The sequence below is a fragment of the Heptranchias perlo genome, chromosome 10 (genome assembly GCF_035084215.1).
Source record: "Heptranchias perlo isolate sHepPer1 chromosome 10, sHepPer1.hap1, whole genome shotgun sequence".
NCBI lineage: Eukaryota > Metazoa > Chordata > Chondrichthyes > Hexanchiformes > Hexanchidae > Heptranchias > Heptranchias perlo.
Window position 1 is genome coordinate 48,392,209 of NC_090334.1, and position 21,589 is coordinate 48,413,797.

The window sequence follows — 21,589 nt, forward strand, 5'->3', positions numbered from 1 at the left end:
GGTTGATCTTCGACTCAACACCACTTTCCTGCCAGATCCCCATATCCCTTGATTCCCTTAGAGTCCAAAAATCTATCGATCTCAGTTTTGAATATACTCAACGGCTGAGCATCCACAGCCCTCTGGGGTAGAGAATTCCAAAGATTCACAACCCTGAGTGAAGAAATTTCTCCTAATCTCATTCCTAAATGGCTGACCCCTTATCGTGAGACAATGCCCCCTAGTTCTAGACTTTCCAGCCAGGAGAAACAGCATCTACCCTGTCAAGCCCTCTCAGAATCTTTTATGTTTCAATGCGATCACTCTCATTCTAAACTCCAGAGTATAGGTCTAGGTGGTTAGTCCACTAGAGGAACACTGCAACAGTTGTTGATGATTAAGTTGGATTTGCATCTTTCTGCCAAGAAAACAAGCTGCTACAAGTGTGATGTTCAGGTAATCGGCCTGAAATGTTAACAGTTTCTCTCTCAACCGATGCTGCCTGACCTGCTGAGTGTTTCCAGTAGTTTCTGTTTTATACCAGATTTCCAGCATCTTGCTTTTATTTCAACATTGTTTCGTTCAAAAAATCTGCATAGAATGCCATCTGCAAAGCCTTTAGGAACCTGTCTCCTGTCTTTGCATCTGATTGAGATGATGCTGTTTTCTGAAATTCTGCCCTTTGTTTCAGTGCAGTTAACCACCATTTGCTGAAATAGTTACTGAGCAAGCACTAGGCTTTGGGAAATCTGGTGCCTGTCACCCTAGTATAATTTACTTGTCTTTCTGTACTTTCAGCAACCAGTGGGGACATGCTTTCCCTGTCCATATTTATATTTATAATCTTCAATCCCGTTCATGACCAGAAACTTATCCAGCTTTTTACATTTCTTCTAAAAACATTTGTTCCTTTTGATAGTTCAAATTTCCAAATAATACCAATCTTGGACTTGTCCCAAAGATTCCAAGATTTGAGGAATGCCATCCTCAGATGGTCCAGCATGATGAACACGTAAGAAAATCTCACGACGTCGCCAGTTTTTTTCCAAAAAATATACTTTATTCATAAAATTTGCAGCAATACATACAATATAGTTGTCATATCACATTCCAAATGTACACTATACAGATTATACAATTTGCAGGTTACATCAAGTACAGTTCAATGAGCACATTGTACATAATTACAGTTCATGACACTCTAGGGTGCCTCATTGCGTTACACTCAATACAGATTATTGATTACAGATTCATTACAGGTACATTACATCAATTTCCTGAGATTCTTATTACAGTACATGCCCACATTGCGCAGTTCACTTCAAATACATCTCGTGCAGCCTCCTTCTCACTTTAATAATGCACTGCTTAAAAGTCTTTTGTCTTATTCAAATTTCATAATTACTTTGTCAATGTTTATAGGTTTTTTGAGCTGAAATTGCAGTAGATTTTTTTTTAAATCCTTAAATGTTATTGGATTTTATCGACGTTTCACCATTGACACATCTTTCCGGCCCGAGAGAGCTGTACCAATCGCAGACCGACCTGCGGGTAGCGAGTTAGGTTGCGTATCTCACGCGTCTCCATGGTTACCAGTTGGGGGAGACGCACGCACCGCCCCTTTGGTCTGGCCGTAAACCGCATCGGCCTGGCGAGAGGGGGGGAGGGGAAACAAACTCCTCACCACCCCCGCCCCCGGGAAGGAAATAGCCAATGGGCGGCGCGCGCGCTGACAGTTTTGTTTTAAACGGGGTGAGGATTCGGCGCGCGGGTGTGCTATCGTCACATGAAGAAGACATACAATCGTCACCATCGAAGCCGTGCCCTCCTCGGCGACCCGCCTCTCCTCGGCCCGGGCGTGGCCTGGTGAGGGTAGGAGGTCTTGGTTTGTGGTGATGGCGGGCGCAGGGTCCGGCTATTTCCTGCGGGCGGTGGAGCGGCGCAGCGGTGTCGAGCTCCGTATTAAGCAGCGCAGCGCCGGCGATGTGGGCTGTGTCGTCTGGGACGCAGCGCTGGTGCTGGCCAAGTACCTGGAAACCAGCGGCTTCTATCGAGACGGCCTTCACTCCTTTACCGGGAAGAGCGTGGTGGAGCTGGGCTCGGGGACCGGAGTGGTGGGGCTGATGGCTTCTGCTCTGGGGTAAAGTTCATCTCTACTTCTTTTATTCATCGGGGAGAAGGCATTAGAGACGATGCTTGGTGGGGTGGGGGTGGGGGGGGGGGGAACCACAAATAAATGTGGTTCCATGTTACTAAATATATTTGTAAACAATCTTACAACACCAAGTTATAGTCCAACAATTTTATTTGAAAATCACAAGCTTTCGGAGGCTTCCTCCTTCATCAGGTGAATGTCAGGAAATCCTTGAACCTTTCGCATTTATATTCAGAGAACAATACCTGGTGATTACAGATAATCTTTCCAACTGCCCGTTGTCAAGGCAATCAAAGTGTTCAGACAGAGAGGTGTTACCTACAGGACCACTGAATATACAAACGGCCAGAACACAAAACAGAGAGAGGGAGAAACATCCGAAAGGAAGAGAAAGACTGAAAATGACCCGTTGAATTAAAAACAGATAACTTTTATTCGCTGGTGGGGTTACGTGTAGCGTGACATGAACCCAAGATCCTGGTTGAGGCCGTCCTCATGGGTGCGGAACTTGGCTATCAATTTCTGCTCGACGATTTTGCGTTGTCGTGTGTCTCGAAGGCCGCCTTGGAGTACGCTTACCCGAAGATCGGTGGCTGAATGTCCTTGACTGCTGAAGTGTTCCCCGACTGGGAGGGAACCCTCCTGTCTGGCGATTGTTGCGCGGTGTCCGTTCATCCGTTGTCGCAGTGTCTGCATGGTTTCGCCAATGTACCATGCTCAGGGGCATCCTTTCCTGCAACGTATGAGGTAGACAACGTTGGCCGAGTCACAGGAGTATGAACCATGTACCTGGTGCGTGGTGTCCTCTCGTGTGATGGTGGTATCTGTGTCGATGATCTGGCATGTCTTGCAGAGGTTGCCGTGGCAGGGTTGTGTGGTGTCGTGGACGCTGTTCTCCTGAAAGCTGGGTAATTTGCTGCGAACGATGGTCTGTTTGAGGTTGGGTGGCTGTTTAAAGGCGAGTAGTGGAGGTGTGGGGATGGCCTTAGCAAGGTGTTCGTCATCATCGATGACATGTTGAAGGCTGCGGAGAACATGGCGTAGTTTCTCCGCTCCGGGGAAGTACTGGACGACGAAGGGTACTCTGTTGGTTGCGTCCCGTGTTAGTCTTCTGAGGAGGTCTTTGCGATTTTTCGCTGTGGCCCGTCGGAACTGTCGATCGACGAGTCAAGCGTCATATCCCGTTCTTACGCCAGGTTCTCCGCAGCCTTCAACATGTCATCGATGACGACGAACACCTCGCTAAGGCCATCCCCACACCTCCACTACTCGCCTTTAAACAGCCACCCAACCTCAAACAGACCATCGTTCGCAGCAAATTACCCAGCTTTCAGGAGAACAGCGTCCACGACACCACACAACCTTGCCACGGCAACCTCTGCAAGACATGCCAGATCATCGACACAGATACCACCATCACACGAGAGGACACCACGCACCAGGTACATGGTTCATACTCCTGTGACTCGGCCAACGTTGTCTACCTCATACGTTGCAGGAAAGGATGCCCCTGAGCATGGTACATTGGCGAGACCACGCAGACACTGCGACAACGGATGAACGGACACCGCGCAACAATCGCCAGACAGGAGGGTTCCCTCCCAGTCGGGGAACACTTCAGCAGTCAAGGACATTCAGCCACCGATCTTCGGGTAAGCGTACTCCAAGGCGGCCTTCGAGACACACGACAACGCAAAATCGTCGAGCAGAAATTGATAGCCAAGTTCCGCACCCATGAGGACGGCCTCAACCAGGATCTTGGGTTCATGTCACGCTACACGTAACCCCACCAGCGAATAAAAGTTATCTGTTTTTAATTCAACGGGTCATTTTCAGTCTTTCTCTTCCTTTCGGATGTTTCTCCCTCTCTCTGTTTTGTGTTCTGGCCGTTTGTATATTCAGTGGTCCTGTAGGTAACACCTCTCTGTCTGAACACTTTGATTGCCTTGACAACGGGCAGTTGGAAAGATTATCTGTAATCACCAGGTATTGTTCTCTGAATATAAATGCGAAAGGTTCAAGGATTTCCTGACATTCACCTGATGAAGGCGGAAGCCTCTGAAAGCTTGTGATTTTCAAATAAAATTGTTGGACTATAACTTGGTGTTGTAAGATTGTTTACATTTGTCAACCCCAGTCCATCACCGGCATCTCCACATCATGACTATATATATTGGGGGTAGGTGGAAATGAGAGCTTTATTGTTGCTTTTAGCATCTTGCACACGTTGCTGGAGTGCCCTCCCTTTAAGATGTTTCTAACGTGGTGACACTGGAGATGCTCCCCTTGTGACTTCTCTGCTTACTATATCAGGGCAAGTCCCGCTCCCACTCGCTGCAACCATTCCAAGCTGCACTGGGAATAGGTGGGCGGCTGATATTTTATTTGAAGCAAGAGGAATCCTACCAGGGGTAAGTAACTTGTATTCTACCAGTTGCACCTTCCAGACACCACTGTAGTTAAACCAAGTACTGAATGTTACCCCCCCCCCCCATTCAATGTATGATTCATTCAGCAAGCTAGTGGGTAAGTTGCAGCTACATGACTAGCTACCCAATGTCTCAAGGCCATATATCAACAACAAAAACTTGCATTTATATAATGCCTTTAATGTAGTAAAATGTCCCAAGGAGCTTCACAGCAGTGTTATCAGACAAAATTTGACACCAAGTCACTTAAGATATTAGGACAGGTGACCAAAAACTTGGTGAAAGAGGTAGGTTTTAAGGAATGTCTTAAAGGAGGAGAGAAAGTCAAAGGTTTAGGGAGGGGATTTCAAAGCTTAGGGCCTAGTCAGCTGAAGGCATGGACACCAATGGTGGGCAATGGAAATCAGGGATGCACAAGAGGCCAGAATTGGAGGAACGCAGAGTTCTCAGAGGGTTGTAGGGCTGGAGGAGCGTACAGAGATGGGGAGGGGTGAGGCCGCTGAATGATTTGAACACAAGAATGAGCGTTTTAAATTTGAGGCAGTTCTGGTTTGGGCGCCAATGTACGTCAGTGAGTACGGGGTGATGAGTGAACGGGATTTGGTGCAAGTTAGGATATGGGCAGCAGAGTTTTAGATGAGCTCAAGTTTACGGAGGGTGGAAGATGCCAGGCCGACCAAGAGAGCATTGGAATAGTCGAGTCTAGAGCTAACAAAAGCATAGATTAGGGTTTCAGCAGCAGATAAGCTGAGGTAGGAGTGAAGACGAGCTATGTTTTGGAAGTGGAAGTAGGCGCTCTTTGTGATGGAGAGGAAATGGGATCGGAAGCTCCACTCCAGGTCATATAGGACCTTGCTTCTTAGAGCTTTTAGCACCTGTACTAACATCATCTCCTTTGGCTTGGTGTCAATTTTTGTCGTCTTATGGTAGTGTGAAGCACCTTAGAGCATTTTCCTATGTTAAAGTTGCTATATAAATGTAAGTTGTTGGGTAACTATAAAATCAGAAAGCCATGTTTGGCAGGTATAGTCAGCTACCATTGCTTGTGCGTCACCCTCCAAGCTAATATTAAGTGTGCTGTTTTCCCTGAAAAATTCAGATTGGTTGTGCTGTTTGGCTGGAAAGGAGGCTTATTATACTCTAAAGCAGGGAATTAACATGATGACTTTTCTGGTGTTCAGCACTTGGTAGAGCTTTCTGCTATCTTGGCTGCACCATCTGGAGCTCTCTACCTAAACCTTTTCCTTTTTGTTACTTCCCTACCTTTTTGACTGCCTGCAACCAACTGTTTCAAATGCTCTATTGCTTGGTCTGCCTTGCTTCTATGTAAAGATACTATACAAATGTAAATTGTTAGGATCCTTACAGCCAAGAGAATCAGGTGACTTTCAACTATCTGTTTGGCCTAAAATGGATGCAAGTTCCATAGCTGAGGGAGAAATGTGGTAATGTACCATGTCACTTAACCCCTTTGTTACTGTTATTTAATATTTGTGGTGCAAAATTAAATAAAAGATCATCTTAAGTTTTGATTTCAATTCTAAACTAATGTATTTCCTTCTGTTTTCCAGAGCACACGTCACAGTCACAGATCTTGAAGAATTGCAGGATTTACTTAACATAAACATCAATGATAACAAGCACTTGGTTACTGGTTCTATCCAAGCCAAGGTACTTAAATGGTTTGTACTTGTTTGACTTTCAAACTTCTCAACAAGAGTTTTCAACTGTTTGATATTGTTTTTATTTATTCAGAATAAATGCTTAGGGATTCATGTCACCTTGACCTCTGCTTCACTGAACGTATTTTAATTAGATATAGATTTCTTCGTGGAAAAAAGGTAACCATTCATCATTCTCTACATGCCACAGGATTAATCTAGCTTGTGAAAGGGGAAAAACAAGTGGGAGGAGGGGAAACCATCACACTGATTAGTCCTTTAAGATATTTGATGTTATCTCAGTTGAGAATTTATTGCTGTGACTTTCTGTGAAGATACAGAATTGCTTCCCCTCAATCACTCCCATTAATTTCTTTTCTCTTTTTGTCAGTGCAGAAGTGTCTTTAGATGAGCAATTAACCTACCCCTTTGTACCAAGATGTAATATCTTCCTGCTAATATCAGATCTCAATGACAGCTTTGGTTCTAGGAAGAGAAATTTTTCAGGTAGTTCTTCAAGCCTGAGGAGAGCGAGCTGTCCTTGTACCACAGTGAAGCTTGAACCCAAATAATATTATGAGTTTTGTCTTTCTCCAGTGATTACTTTTTTTTCATTCTTAGTGTTCCTCTGAAAGTGGACATAGTTTCCATTATGTGGTTGCTAAAGATGGGATAAATCAAGATAAGTGTTATTGAATGCAATCTGTGAACAAAAGCAAGTTTTGAAGCTTGTGAAGGGTGTTTGATACTGTTATCACTGGGTCTAAAGGTACTTCCCTAACGTGGGGGGGAGGGGTGGTGTGTGTATGGCTTAATTTAAGGTTTCATTTGAAAGCTGGCACTGCCAACAATGTATTCCTCCCCCAATACTGCACTGAAGTGTCAGCCTAGATCATGTACTCAAGACCTAGAATGGGGCTTGAAGCCACAATGATGTGGCTGAGGTAAGTGCTACCAACTGAGCCAAGTTGATACCTAATGTGTTAAATTGTGCTTTGACTCTATTGAGCAATCAAAAACTGAATGCCGAAAAGGATTTTGTATCAAAATGTCTTTCAAGGATCTTGCGTTTTTGTTTCCGTCAATGACCTTTGCTTATCGAATGGTATGTAGATGATGACTGCAGTCAAAAGAATGAGCAAGATTTTGCCAAAGTAGAGCAGCTTAGTGTCGAATGTTAACTATTTTATTAAAAAAGAGAAGAACTGTGCTAGGAAGAGCTAACTTATTCACTGCCTGTTGTATGTATAATGTTTGAACTTGGGTAATATAGCCACGTGTTTTGTAGAGTGCCTAATGGCTGCTTCATGTATATAGCTCTGCTGCAATTATACTGTCTCTTGTATCAATGTGTATTGTGTTTTAGATGTGCAAAAGTGGTATAACATAGCTCTGGTATTGGATGATATGCCAACCTTAGGTTGAGCTGTGTGAGTCTTCATCTAGTTTGATGTATAACTAGATTTTAAAAAGAGTTCACGTACTCTGTTGGACCTCTTGGGCACTTTATAAATGCAGTATTGATTCTTTTTAATATTATGAAAGCATGGTACTGCTATCTCTCCTAATGTTGCTATAAAATTGCTATTGTAGGAGCACAAATCTGCATGTATGTAAGCAGACAGTATGAATGATAGCCTGCTGTGTAACTTTGGTCTTGCCAGCTGTGGTTCACATACTACAGGTCCTGGTTTGGACTGATTCAAAAAGGCTAATTGAATGTTGGCCTTTACCTTAAAGAGGGTTGGAAATCAGAAGTGATGCTTTAGTTGTACAGAACCTTGGTCAGACCCCATCTGGAATACTGCATTCAGTTTTGGGCACATAAGACCATAAGAGATCGGAGCAGGAGTAGGCCATTCGGCCCCTCAAGCCTGCTCCGCCATTTAATGAGATCATGGCTGATTGATTTTTACCTCAACTCCACTTTCCCACCCTTTCCCCATGTCCTTTAACTCCCTTGCTGATCAAAAATTTGTCTTAACTCAGCCTTGAATGTAATCAATGACTCAGCCTCCACAGCTCTTTAGGGTAAAGAATTCCAAAGATTCACGACCCTCTGGGAAAAGAAATTCCTCCTCATTTCCATCTTAAATAGGCGACCCCTTATTCTGAGACTATGCCCCCTAGTTTTAGATTCCCCCATGAGGGGTAACATCCTCTCAGCATCTACCCTATCAAGTCCCCTCAGAATCTTGTATGTTTCAATAAGATCTCTCATTCTTCTAAACTCCAATGAGTATAGACCCAACCTGTTCAATCTTTCCTCACAAGACAACCCTTCCATTCCCGGGATCAACCTAGTGAACCTTCTCTGAACTGCCTCCAATGCAAGTATGTCCTTCCTTTAAGGGCACCAGAACTGTACGCAGTACTCCAGGTGTGGTCTCACCAGCACCCTGTACAGTTATGGCATAACTCCATCCCCCTAGAAATAAAGGCCAATATTCCATTTGCCTTCCGGATTACCTGCTGCACCTGTAAGTTGACTTTTTGTGTTTCATGTACGAGGACATCCAGATCCCTCTGTACTGCAGCATTTTGTAATATTTCTCCATTCAAATAATTTGCTTTTTTATTTTTCCTCCCAAAGTGGATGACTTCACATTTTCCCACATTATATTCCATCTGCCAAATTTTTGCCCATTCACTTAACCTGTCAGTATCTCTTTGCAGACATTTTGTGTCCTCATCGCAACTTGCTTTTCCACCTATCTTTGTATCATCAGCAAATTTGGCCACAAGACACTCTGTTCCTTCATCCAAGTCATTGGTATATATTGTAAATAGTTGAGGCCCCAGCACTGATCCCTGCGGCACCCCACTAGTCACAGATTGCCATTTTGAAAATGACCCTTTTATCTCAACTCTTTGTTTTCTGTTAGTTAGCCAATCCTCTACCCATGCCAGTATATTACCCCCAACACCATGAGCTCTTATCTTGTGCAGTAATCTTTTGATGTAGCACCTTGTCGAATGCCTTTTGGAAATCCAAATATACTGCATCAATTGGTTCCTTTTTATCCACCCTGCCCATTACTTCCTCAAAGAACTCTAATAAATTTGTCAGACATGATTTCCCCTTCATATAACCATGTTGACTCTCCTTGATTGTATGATGAGTCTCCAAATGTCCTGCTACTACTTCCTTAATAATGGATTCTAACATTTTCCCAATGACAGATGTTAGGCTAACTGGTCTATAGTTACCTGCTTTCTGTCTCGCTCCCTTCTTGAATAGGGGTGTTACGTTTGCGGATTTCCAATCCGCTGGGACCTTTCCAGAATTTAGTGAATTCTGGAAGATTACAACCAATGCATCCACTATCTCTGTAGCCACTTCCTTTAAGACTCTCTGATGCAAGCCATCAGGTCCAGGGGACTTGTCAGCCTTTAGACCCATTAGTTTACCTAGTACTTTTTCTCTAGTGATAGTGATTGTTTTTAATTCCTCCCTCCCCTTTGCCCCTTGACTTTTCTACTATTATTGGTATGTTATTAGTGTCTTCTACTGTGAAGACAGATACAAAATATCTGTTCAATTCCTTTGCCATTTCCTTGTTTTCCATTATTTCCCCAGTCTCATCCCCTAAGGGACCAATGTTTACTTTAGCTACCCTCCTGCTTTTTATATACTTGTAGAAGCTTTTACTGTCAGTTTTTATATTTCAAGAACCTCAAGAAAGATGTATTAGCCTCAGAGGGGTGCAGTGAAGATTCACCAGAATGATACCAGGGCTTAAAACATTAAATTATGAGGAATGGTTGCATAAACTTGGCTTGTATTCCCTTGAGTTTAAAAGGTTGCGGGGTGATCTAATCGAGGTGTTTAAAATGATGAAGGCATTTGAAAGGTTAGATGCAGAGAGACTATTTCTTCTGGTGGGGGAATCCAGAAAAAGAGGGTATAATCTTAGAATTAGAACTAGGCCATTTCAGAGTGAAATCAAGAAGCACTTTTGCACACACAGGGTCGTAGAAATCTGGAACTCGCTCCCCCAAAAGGCTGTGGATGTTGGGTCAATTGAAATTGTCAAGACTGAAATCGACAGAATTTTGTTAGGTAAGGGTATCAAGGGATATGGAGTAACAGCAGGTAAATGGAGTTGAGGTACAGATCCACCATAATCTAATTGAATGGTGGAACAGGCTTGAGGGGCTGAATGGTCTACTCCTTTTCCTATGATAGTGTAGTACAACTGGAGCCTTAATGTTTCTGTATTGTGGTGTTTCAGGGGTGAAACTGTGAAAGACCTTCCACCTGACCCAGACTACATCCTTCTGGCAGACTGTATTTACTATGAGCAGGTGTGTACTCCTGGGTTTTCAAATTAAACAGTGGCTTCATGGACTAATGTACTTTGTAAGGGGATTGTTCCTTAACTTTGTTTTTAATTTAACACGTGCAATAAAAGTATTTTCACAGAAAAATCAAGTTGCACTGGTTGTATTTTCATATCTGTCATGTGGTCTTTATGCCTGATATTAATCCTGTATGTGTAGCAAATGTAATTATGGTTCTTTATGCAGTATAAATGTAACCACAAAGTTTTAAAATATAATTCTTCATATAATGCAATAATCAAACTGAAATTTTGCATTGATGTAACACTGAATTGAATGTTTTTAGACTCGTGTGTCTATGTATGTCATTCCATTCCATTCCGTCACATTTATTTCATTCATTCATAAATAACGCCATATCTGTGCTGGCATGCCATTAAAGCAGTCCAAAACTAAACCCACTGCCCTGCTTTCTTCCCACTGTCCTATATCGTCCTCTACTCTCTTTCTAAAATTGCACCTTTAAATAATGTTTGCACATATTTGTAGTGTTTAGATATATCCTACCATGTTTAGTTAAGATGAGGGTTATTTTTTAAACTACTCTTAAATTTAATGTTTAAGAATGTCTTCATAGTGTGCCATGGGTATATAGAATGCTCATTTGTAAGTAGATTTTGAAGGTTCAGATATGCTGTATTTTAAATAAAAACAGAAAATGATGGTAACATTCAGCAGGTCATGCAGCATCTGTGGAGGAAAGAAGGTAGGGTTAGGGTTAACATTTCAGGCCTATGACCCTTTGTCAGAATCCTACCTTCCTTTCTCCACAGATGCTGCTTGACCTGCTGAGTTTTTCCAGCATTTTCTGTTATTTCAGATATCCAGCGTCTGCAGTATTTTACTTTATGCTGTACTTTAACCTGGGACTGAGGGCAATCCCAACAAATGATTGATTCCTTGAGTTGGCTGGTATTTGTAAAATTTCAGTTTACACACTGCTGAAACAAGCACCAACATTACAGCAATAAAATTACTCATGTCAGGAATAGTATTATTAACCCTACACAATAACATTTTAAACATTCATTTTGCTTTTTCTGTTACTCTGTTCGTTCCCATTCTACCAGTTCTAATTTTATTTTAAGTTTCATTACTTTTGATGTAAATTAAGTTGGATTATCTTTTTCTGTACTTTTTTTCTTTTTAAACTCACTTTGAAGATGGGAGGAACGTTCAAAAAAATGGGTTTTCATTAGCTGAAAACTAACTGCAAACACTCATTCTGCTAATTGAAAGCACACACAGTGGAGATTGACTTGGCCAATAATTGATACATAAAACATATCAAAACAGGTAGAACTGAAAATAAATTAGTATATTTTATTGTTGGCGCACAGAAAAATATGCTGAGAAGTACAGTGACATTTTAAGAATTGAGATTACAGTATCTCACTACTAACAATTTTTGTTAAGCTGACTAATCATCGGTCCACACTGCCATTATATTTTTTAAAAATGAGATTGGCAGATGGCTATGGTTGAGGAGAAGATCTCAAGCAAGCTTGGTATTTAAGTTGTTTTACTTTAAAATGTCAGTGGCAAACAAAATAGCCATTGCAATTTCACATCAAATTATCTTTTGTGTTTTCATATGCATTTTCTGATTTGAAGATTTTTTTTTAGTTTAAATTCCTACTTTTAATATTTTTGTATCTTTAACTTTTTTTATTGTAAGAAACCCTAAATTGTATGATGTACGTTGCCTTGCAGTGGCTGTTCTTGTTCTCCCACTTTGTATAAAAGTGGTTTGAATAAGATGACAGTCGTAATGTTGTCTAAATTATGAGTGTATTGTTTAAACAATATACTGGTTTTGCAGTCTTTAGAGCCCTTGCTGAGGACTATAAATGAACTTACAGGAAGAAAAACTTGTATCATATGTTGCTATGAAGAGAGGACAATGGGAAACAACCCTAAAATAGAGAGACGTTTTTTTAAGGTATGTTTTATCTTATGCTAAAACAAATACCACATTTATTGTATTGGATTGTGATAAATGTCGCTCCATGGTTAATGTTTATATCTTGGATAGGTTGAGATATTGACAAACTGAAACTAGTTGTGTACACATTGAATTTTTAAATAACCCGCATCTTATACTTTCACAAAGTAGTATACTCAAAGGTGTTCTCCTAATCCCTAATCTACATTTGTTATAAGCAGGATTTGGTAAGATGAAATGACAGTTGATAATTCACCTTATTAGCTCTTGCCTCAAACCTGTGAGGAACTTGTCAGCAACAAATGACAGTAATGTCTGAGTACAGTTAAAAGTATGTTACTAAAAATGTGATACAGCTCAGATTCAAAATCAGTATGAACATCTTCAAACTGATCCCCAGTGGTTTCAGCTCAGAACCAGACCATGACCTTAGTTAGGCTTCAGTTGGAATGTTGTGTACAGTTTTGCATAACCATTAGAGAGAATATAAAAGCAATGGAAAAGATGCAATGTAGATTCACTGGAATCTTATTGTGTATAAGAGGTTATAGATATGAAGGCAGACAAGGAGTTGGGGCTTTTTCCACTTCAGCTGAGGGCAAGAGGTGATTTGATAGAGGTCTTCAAGATTATGAGGAATTATGATCACTGTTCCCTCTAAGCTGCGCGTAAGCGCAGCTGTGCAGCAGTTTGTGCCGTGCACGTCATAATTCCATCTGCGCACCAAACCAATGCTCTCTGGTGGAAATGCTGCTGAGGTGACGTCGGCTACCAATCACTTTGCAGCAAGGGTGGGGATTAAAGTTAGGTTGGATGGGAGCGTTGTACTGCGAATGTCGGCATCTAGTGCAGGTCAGTGGTACAGCTGCTCAGACCGGTCTCCACAAATAGTATACCGTTCGATGAAAAACTTATTCCATTCCTTCATGATATAGCTGATTTTGAGTTTCCAATCAGAAAACTTCAGCACACAAGGATTCAGTGAGGAGAAGCGTTTAATTAAATGAAAGCTTTTCACCACTAGTGCGAATTGTGGAGAACTGTTACTTTAGTCTAAAGACAAACATATCTAAAGCATTGGTAGCAAATAACATTGGAGGGAGTCTACGATTAGTGCAATTATCAGTTTTTGTCACCATCCTATTCAGCGTTAGCTTCTGAAGTAAACTACAAGTGAACCCAAATTACCTGGCATATTGTAATAATTGTTTATCAATTTCCATATTTCATATTTACAAATTAAGTAATTCTGACAGATCGTGTAATACTGTTATTAAAGATCCTTCTACAATTGTGCTAAAACATATTTTCCAATCATGTTGGTACATTATAATCAAAACAATGAAGTTGATTTAAATTGTATTATACAACTGCTATCCAAAAGCCCTCAGTTCAGGTTCTTCATGACCAAACTGCTCCCTGCCTTACATAGAGGCAGCCAAAACTAATGAGACCTGCAAAATGTACAATTGTAATGCAATAATTTTTTAAACCCTGCTGAAGACTCAATGGTGTGGGGTGGGGGGAGCTTTAATTAAATTGTTCCCTATCCCCAAATTCACACTGACTGATTTGACAGCTGTTTTGTATTTGACTCAAATTAAAAATTCTGATTGCACATGATTTATTTCTGTTTGAATCAGTCATTAAGCTGATTCAATAAAAAGCTGATTAGAATTGTTCCTATCAGATTTTTAATACAATATAATGAGACTGGTCTGCTCAATCCTAGTGCAACTTAAGGAACTCATCTCATAAATTTACCAGCCAACATAACATTAAATTGCTACAATTATCCATTATTTTGTACATTTGTTATATACCCTGAATAATATTTTCTTAAAAGACATTCTATTCAAAGTTATGTTTTTTTTTAATGGTGGTGCACACATCCTTTTTATATTGGTGCACAAACCCAAATTCATTCCGCACATGGCCGAAAAAAAAGTAGGGGGAATGTTGGTTATGATAAGGTAAACAATGATTATTTCCACAGGTCACCTAGACAGCAGGAAGAGGGTACAAATTTAGGATAATCACCAAATGAGTTAAAGGAGAGGCTAGAAAAAAAATCTTTACACAGTGCATGATTAGAGTGTAGAATTCTCTGCCACAAGCTATTGAAGCAGAGTCTGTAAATAAATTCTTTTAAATGGGGATTAGATAGTTGCTTGAAAAATAAATATTAAAGGGTATAGGGAATGAGCAAGCGATAGGATTCAATTAGGTGGTTCATAGAGAAAAATGATAGGACAAATGGTCTGCATCTGTGGTGTAGCCTTTTGAGATTGCTTGTGACATGTAGAAAGAAAAAACAGCAGTAGTTTTCTTTTATTTGTATAGATAATTGGGTGCCTTTTCTGCTTGTTAGCTAATTTCAGTTAGCTTTCCTAATGTAGGTTTAATTCTGATTATTCTTTAAAACATTTTTTCACAATTGAGTGTCTGCTTGGTGACCTGTTCCCAAGTTGCTGCTAGCATTACTGTATTGTCTGGATATGCAAAGGGGGACTTGGCCTTGATAACTTCTTTACTCAGACTTAACTGAAAAGATAAAATGAGAATTATGGTAAAACAATAATTTTAAACTCGTGCTTGATTTATTGATTGCAATTCTTGCGATGCTAACTGCCAACATACCTTTTACATCAGCTTTTGCAGACTGATTTTGACATAGAAGAGATTCCATTGGACAGGCAAGATGAGGAATACAGAAGTGAAGACATTCATATTTTACACATAAAAAGAAAAAGACGTCATCAGGGAATCGTTACCTTGAAATAAAAATTGCCACCGTTTTTGTTCTCCGACACAGTGAAGCCAAAAAAGGTTGAACCCTGATGTGAGAGAGGGCAATTCTTATTAAAGTTTTATTGTGATATATATCTACTACACAAGCAAATGTAAAAAGTTATTTTTTTTAACCCACTTGAAGAATGGTATTCAGCTCTGTGGATGTCACAAATGCTATTCTGTTCTTTATAGAATGTCATTGCATTATTTCCAACTGTCATCAATGTTCTCTTTCCAGCATACATTCTAGGCAATAATGCAAGCTGCATGGTTTATGTTACAGATTCCTTTTTTTTGTTTTTGCTTTGAACATGTAGTTAATGTGTACAATAACGAGATAAATATCAGATGATGTTGGAGGGAAGTGTTCAGTCTCTGGTTTCTGCTTATGCTCATGAACAGTTTGAGCTTTCCTATCATGGTTTATGACATTGAGACAGCAGGGTTTGATGTTGGGTTTATCCTCTGCTGAATCCAAATGTGAATGTTATGGAATGTTCAGGCAGACCACTGGTGCCTTCCTAAACCATTGTTCATTTTGTTCTTTATGCAGTCATAAAAAAAAATCGCATTTTAGAAGTGTTGGTCGGTTTTGAACAGTGGTTGAGTGGTTTTATTGATCATGTTTGAAAACCACTGAATGAACCTTTTTGAAATTTTAATGTTCACTATTCAGAACAGCACTGGAAATGACCTGAGAATTTGATTAAACAATTTCAAAATGATTGAAGTTAATGTGCATCATAAATTGTGTAATCATTGTTGCTGAGTAAGTAGGTTGTGGGTTCAAGCTCCACTCCAGGACTTAATCTATGCGGACACTTCAGTGCAGGTCTGAGGCAATGCTGCATTGCCAGTTGTCTGTGCGTGCTTATTCAGGAGGATTTAAGAGATCCCATGGTACTCTTCTTGGAGAGGAGTCAGTTCTGCCAGTGGCCTGGTCAACAAGTATCCCTCAGCCAAGACCAGTAAAACAGATTAACTGTTCATTTATCTCATTTGCTGTCTGTGGGACCTTGCTGTGCACAAATTGTCTGCTGCATTTGCCTACAAAACAAAAATGACTACTGCAAAAGTAATTCATTGGCTTTGTAACACTTTGGAATGACCTGAGAGCATAACCACGTGTTAATCACAAACTGATACAATCTCACGTGAAGAGGTATTAGTGAACAGTTGTGCAAAAGGTGTGAGGTAACACTTCAGAGCCCTTATGTGGATTTGGTACCAGTTCAATTAAGATTAAGTCTGGGAGATGATAGTTTACACAAATAATTATTGCTTTCCTTGGGTGATGGGGTTTGGTGGGGGGGGGGGGGCGGTGGTGGAACTGGGGTTAACACCAGTTTTTTAAAATTCCTTCTCAGGATGTGGGTGTGGCTGGAAAGGCTGACATTTATTGCTCATCCCTAGTTGCTCAGCAGATCGATACAACTGAGTGACTTGCTGGGGCAGTTATGAGTCAACCACGTTGGTGTGGGACTGGACTCATGTATAGGCCAACCCAGTGAAGGAAAACAGGTTTCCAACCCTAAAGGACAGTGAACTAATTGGGGTCCATGAACACTATTGTTTGCCTTTTATAGGGTTTATACTCTGTAATGGTTTTATTTATACAAAGGAGTGGTGTGTTTAATTAGAATTACTTTATTGTGGGGGAAAAAAAACACCACCCACTATTTTAAAAGATAAAGTAACTTTTTGTTTACCAATTAGTAGTTTGTAGTTTTTTTTAATATAAGCATTTAGCAACACTTTCACAAAGTTTCTTGCTAGACTAAAATGATGTAAAGCATGTCAAATATCACACAGTAATTTCAGCAGATATATTCAAAAATGGGAGCCTTCCTAATGCATTTTATTCCACTACTCAAAACATCTGATCTGTGAAAGTCAACAAAAACAGTTTTCTTAATTATTTTATTGTTCCACAAACAAAATTCAAATAATTTGGGTTAATCATGAAGTAAAGGGGCTCACACTGCCATTTGAATCCAACTTTAGCAAGAAAGATGACTGAATTAAACAGTGCAATGTGTCACAGGCAAAATAAAGGCTGCTACTGCTGATACGTTAAACATCGAATGTTGTCTAAGTCTTTGCAGTTAAACCCTGTAACTATACCATTAGTCCAAACCTAAGTAGTCTTGTGCAGAATATTTTGTTTCACTAATGCTGGTAAATGATAGAACATATAACCCTTCAAGTTAAATGAATATATCCACACAGTAACTAAACTGTGTGTAGATTATTTTAAATATGTATAAAAAATTATCAGAATTGAATGTGAATGTTTAGGCAGACCACAGAATTGAATTATCTGGTTGTATGTTAAAATTCATAACTAAAGCATTATGAAAAATGTATATTTCAGAAAGACCTTTTTAAATCTGAAGATACACACTATCTTAATGTAGTCACCCAGTGTTATTTTTTCACAGCAGCTGTTTCCTAAGTTTTCTGAGTGCTCATTGATGTCAAAAACTTTAAGGCCACCTCCCATTCCTGCTGTAGCAAATTAATTGACTTTTACATGTATTTTATTTACCTTGTTCTTAAGTGATATGTCAGGTTGGTTGTGCCAACGATACACCTTTTGATAGGCAATGTCATTATTAACTCTAACAAGTTATGAATGTTTTATATCTAAATTTATTAAATGATATGAACTGAAATAGGCAGTATAAAGTGTTCACCATATTTAATGTTCCATATTTTTCAGCTAATTTTGTTCTAGAATCACTCATAATATATTAATTCAGTTCTCGCTTTCATTAAGCTTACTACAACCCAAACTAATTGTGCAGGCCAATAAATTTATGATGCTGTATATTTTGACCATGATATGATCTGAGATTTGTAGTTAAATTTTTTTTTAATGTTATAACTTTTGTGCACACTATGATGAGGGAGATTAGGAAATGGAACACTTTCCATTTTAGGCATTTAATGTGATGCAAAGCAGTTCTAGGTCAGGTATAGATAGTAAAGCTCTCTCTACTCTGGTAAACAATGTGCTTTAGCCTGAACTTTAAGACCAGCCCCTATTGTGACAGTGTGATATTTTTTCCATGTCCCAAACCTTAAACCTGTCTGAGTGACATTGCCAATTTGTGGAGGAACATGTACATTCCTACTTACCTTTTTGAGGCTAGAAGGACCACTTGCTGCTTTAAAAAAAAGTTTTTTCTTGTCACCTTTAGTTCTTTTGCCAGTCACCTTAAATCTATGTCCTCTGGTTCTCGACCCTTCCTCCAATGGGAACAGTTTCTCTTTATTTACTTTATCTAAACCCGTCATGATTTTGAACACTTCTATCAAATCTCCTCTGTTCTAAGGAGAACAACCCCAACTTCTCCAGTCTCTCAACATATCTGAAGTCCCTCATCCCTGAAGCCATTTTAGTAAATCTTTTCTGCACCCCCTCTAAGGCCTTCACATCCTTCCCAAATTGCGGTGCCCAGAATTGGACACAATATTCCAGTTGTGGCCAAACCAGTCTTTTATAAAGGTTCAACATAACTTTCTTGCTTTTGTACTCTATGCCTCTGTTTATAAAGCCCAGGATCCCATATGTTTTTTAACCACTTTCTCAACCTGTCCTGCCACCTTCAAAAATTTGTACACATATACCCCAGATCTCTTTCTGTTCCCGCGCCCCTTTAGAATTGTACCATTTAGTTTATATTGCTTCTTCTCATTCTTTCTACTAAAATATGTCACTTTGCACTCTCTGCATTAAATTTCATTTGCCATGTGTCAGCCCATTCCATCAGCTTGCCTATGTCCTCTTGAAGTCTATTAATATCCTCCTCACTATTGGCTACACTTCCAAGTTTTGTGTCATCTGCAAATTTTGAAATTGTGCCCTCTACACCCAAGTCCAAGTCATTAATAGATGTCAAAAAAAGCAGTGGTACTAGTACCGACCTCTGGGGAACACCACTGTATACCTTCAGTCCGAGAAACAATTGTTCACCACCACTCTGTTATTCCATGGGCTTCAGTTTTGCTGATAAGCCTATTATGTAGCACTTTATCAAACGGCTTTTGAAAATTCATATACACAATGTCAACTGCATTGCCCTCATCAACCCTCTTACTTTGTCAAAAAATTCAATCAAGTTAGTTAATCACGATTTGCCTTTAACAAATCCGTGCTGGCTTTCCTTTATTAATCCACACTTGTCCAAGTGACTATTCATTTTGTCCCGGGTTATCATTTCTAAAAGCCTTTCCACCACAGAGGTTAAACTGACAGGCCTATAGTTGCCTGGTTTACCCTTGCACCCTTTTTTGAACAAGGGTGTAACATTTGTAATTCTCTGGTCCTCTAGCACGACCCCCATATGGAGGATTGGAAGATTATGGCCAGCACCTCTGCAATTTCCACCCTTACTTCCCTCAGCAACCTAGGATGCATCCCACCTGGAGCAGGTGACTTATCTACTTATTAAGTACAGCCAGCCTTTCTAGTACCACCTCTATCATTTTTTACCCTATACAGTAACTCAACTACTTCTTTTACTGTGACTTTGGCAGCATCATCTTCCTTGGTAAAGACAGATGCAAAGTACTCATTTAGTACCTCAGCCATGCCCTCTGCCTCCATGTACAAATCTCCTTTTTGGTCCCTAATCGGCCCCTCTTAATACCCATTTATTATTTATATGCCTATAGAGGACTTTTGGATTCCCTTTTATGTTAGCTGCCAGTCTATTCTCGTATTCTCTCTTTGCCCCTCTTACTTCCTTTTTCACTTCTCCTCTGTACTTTCTATACTCAGCCTGGTTCTCACTTGTATTATTAACCTTATATCTGTCATATGCCCCCTTTTTCTGCTTCATCTTACACTCTCGTCATCCAGGAAGCTCTGGCTTTGGTTAACCTACCTTTTCCCCTTCGTGGGAGTGTACCTAGACTGTACCCGAACCATCTCCCCTTTGAAGGCTGCCTATTGTTTAATTACAGTTTTGCTTGCCAAACTTTGATTCCAATTTACCCGGGCCAGATCCGTTCTCAACCCACTGAAATTAACTGTTTTTACTCTAGATTGATCCTTGTCCTTTTCCATAACTAATCTAAACCTTATGATACTATGATCACACTTCCCTAAATGTTCCCCTATGGACTCTTGCTCCACTTGACCCACCTCATTCCCCAGAACCAGATCCAGCAATGCCTCCTTCCTTGTTGGGCTGGAAACATACTGATCAAGAAAGTTTTCCTGAACACTTTTCAGAAATTCCTCCTCCTCTTTGCCTTTTACACTATTAATATCCCAGTCTATATTAGGATAGTTGAAGTCTCCTATTATCACTACTCTATAGTTCTTGCACCTCTATAATTTCCCTGCAAATTTGCTCCTCTATATCCTTCCCACTAGTTGGTGGCTGACTAGAATACACTGAGTAGTGTAATGTCCCCTCTACTATTTCTTAACTTTAACCAAATAGATTCTGTCCTTGACCCCTCAAGGACATCCTTGGTGTAGAGGAACAAAGGGTCCTTGGTACACGTCCACAGATCCCTGAAGGTAGCAGGACAGTAAATAAGGTGGTTAAAAAGGCAAAGGGGATACTTTCATTTATTAGCCGAGGCGTAGAATATAAGAGCAGGGAGGTTATGCTAGAACTGTATAAAACATTGGTTAGGCCACAGCTTGAGTGCTGCGTACAGTTCTGGTCACCACATTACAGGAAAAGAAGTGATTGCACTAGAGAGGGTACAGAGGAGATTAAAGAGGATGTTGCCAGGGCTGGAGAATTTTAGCTATGAGAAGAGATTGGTTAGGCAGGGGTTGTTTTCTTTGGAACAAAGGAGGCTGAGGGGAGATTTAATTGAGGTATATGACATTATGACAGGACTAGATAGAGTGGATAGGGAGGACCTATTTCCCTTAGCAGAGGGGTCAGTGACCAGGGGACATAGATTTAAAGTAATTTGTAGAAGGATTAGAGGAGAGCTGAGGAGAATTTTTTTCACCCAGAGGGTGGTGGGGGTTTGGAACTCACTGCCTGAAAACCCTCAACTCATTTAAAAAGTACTTGGATGTGCACTTGAAGTGCTGTAACCTACAAGGTTACAGACCAAGTGCTGGAAAGTGGGATTATGCGGGATAGCTCTTTTTCGGCCAGCACTGACACGATGGGCCGAATGGCCTCCTTCTGTGCCGTAACTGTCTATGATTATATGATTTTCTCTACTTTTACCCTATCAAACCCTTTCACAATCTTAAAGACCTCTATCTGGTCACCCCTCAGTCTTTTTTCTAGAGAAATGA

General features: G+C 40.3%; 1 protein-coding gene across 1 annotated transcript; it reads left to right on the forward strand.

Moving 5' to 3' along the window:
* The first annotated feature begins 1,606 nt into the window (after positions 1-1,606).
* Positions 1,607-16,600, forward strand: vcpkmt (valosin containing protein lysine (K) methyltransferase). Its single transcript, XM_067991019.1, has 5 exons — positions 1,607-2,119; positions 6,135-6,245; positions 10,460-10,532; positions 12,391-12,510; positions 15,166-16,600. The coding sequence occupies exons 1-5, from the start codon at positions 1,875-1,877 to the stop codon at positions 15,295-15,297; spliced, it is 681 nt and encodes a 226-aa protein (XP_067847120.1). The 5' UTR covers positions 1,607-1,874; the 3' UTR covers positions 15,298-16,600.
* Positions 16,601-21,589: the final 4,989 nt, after the last annotated feature.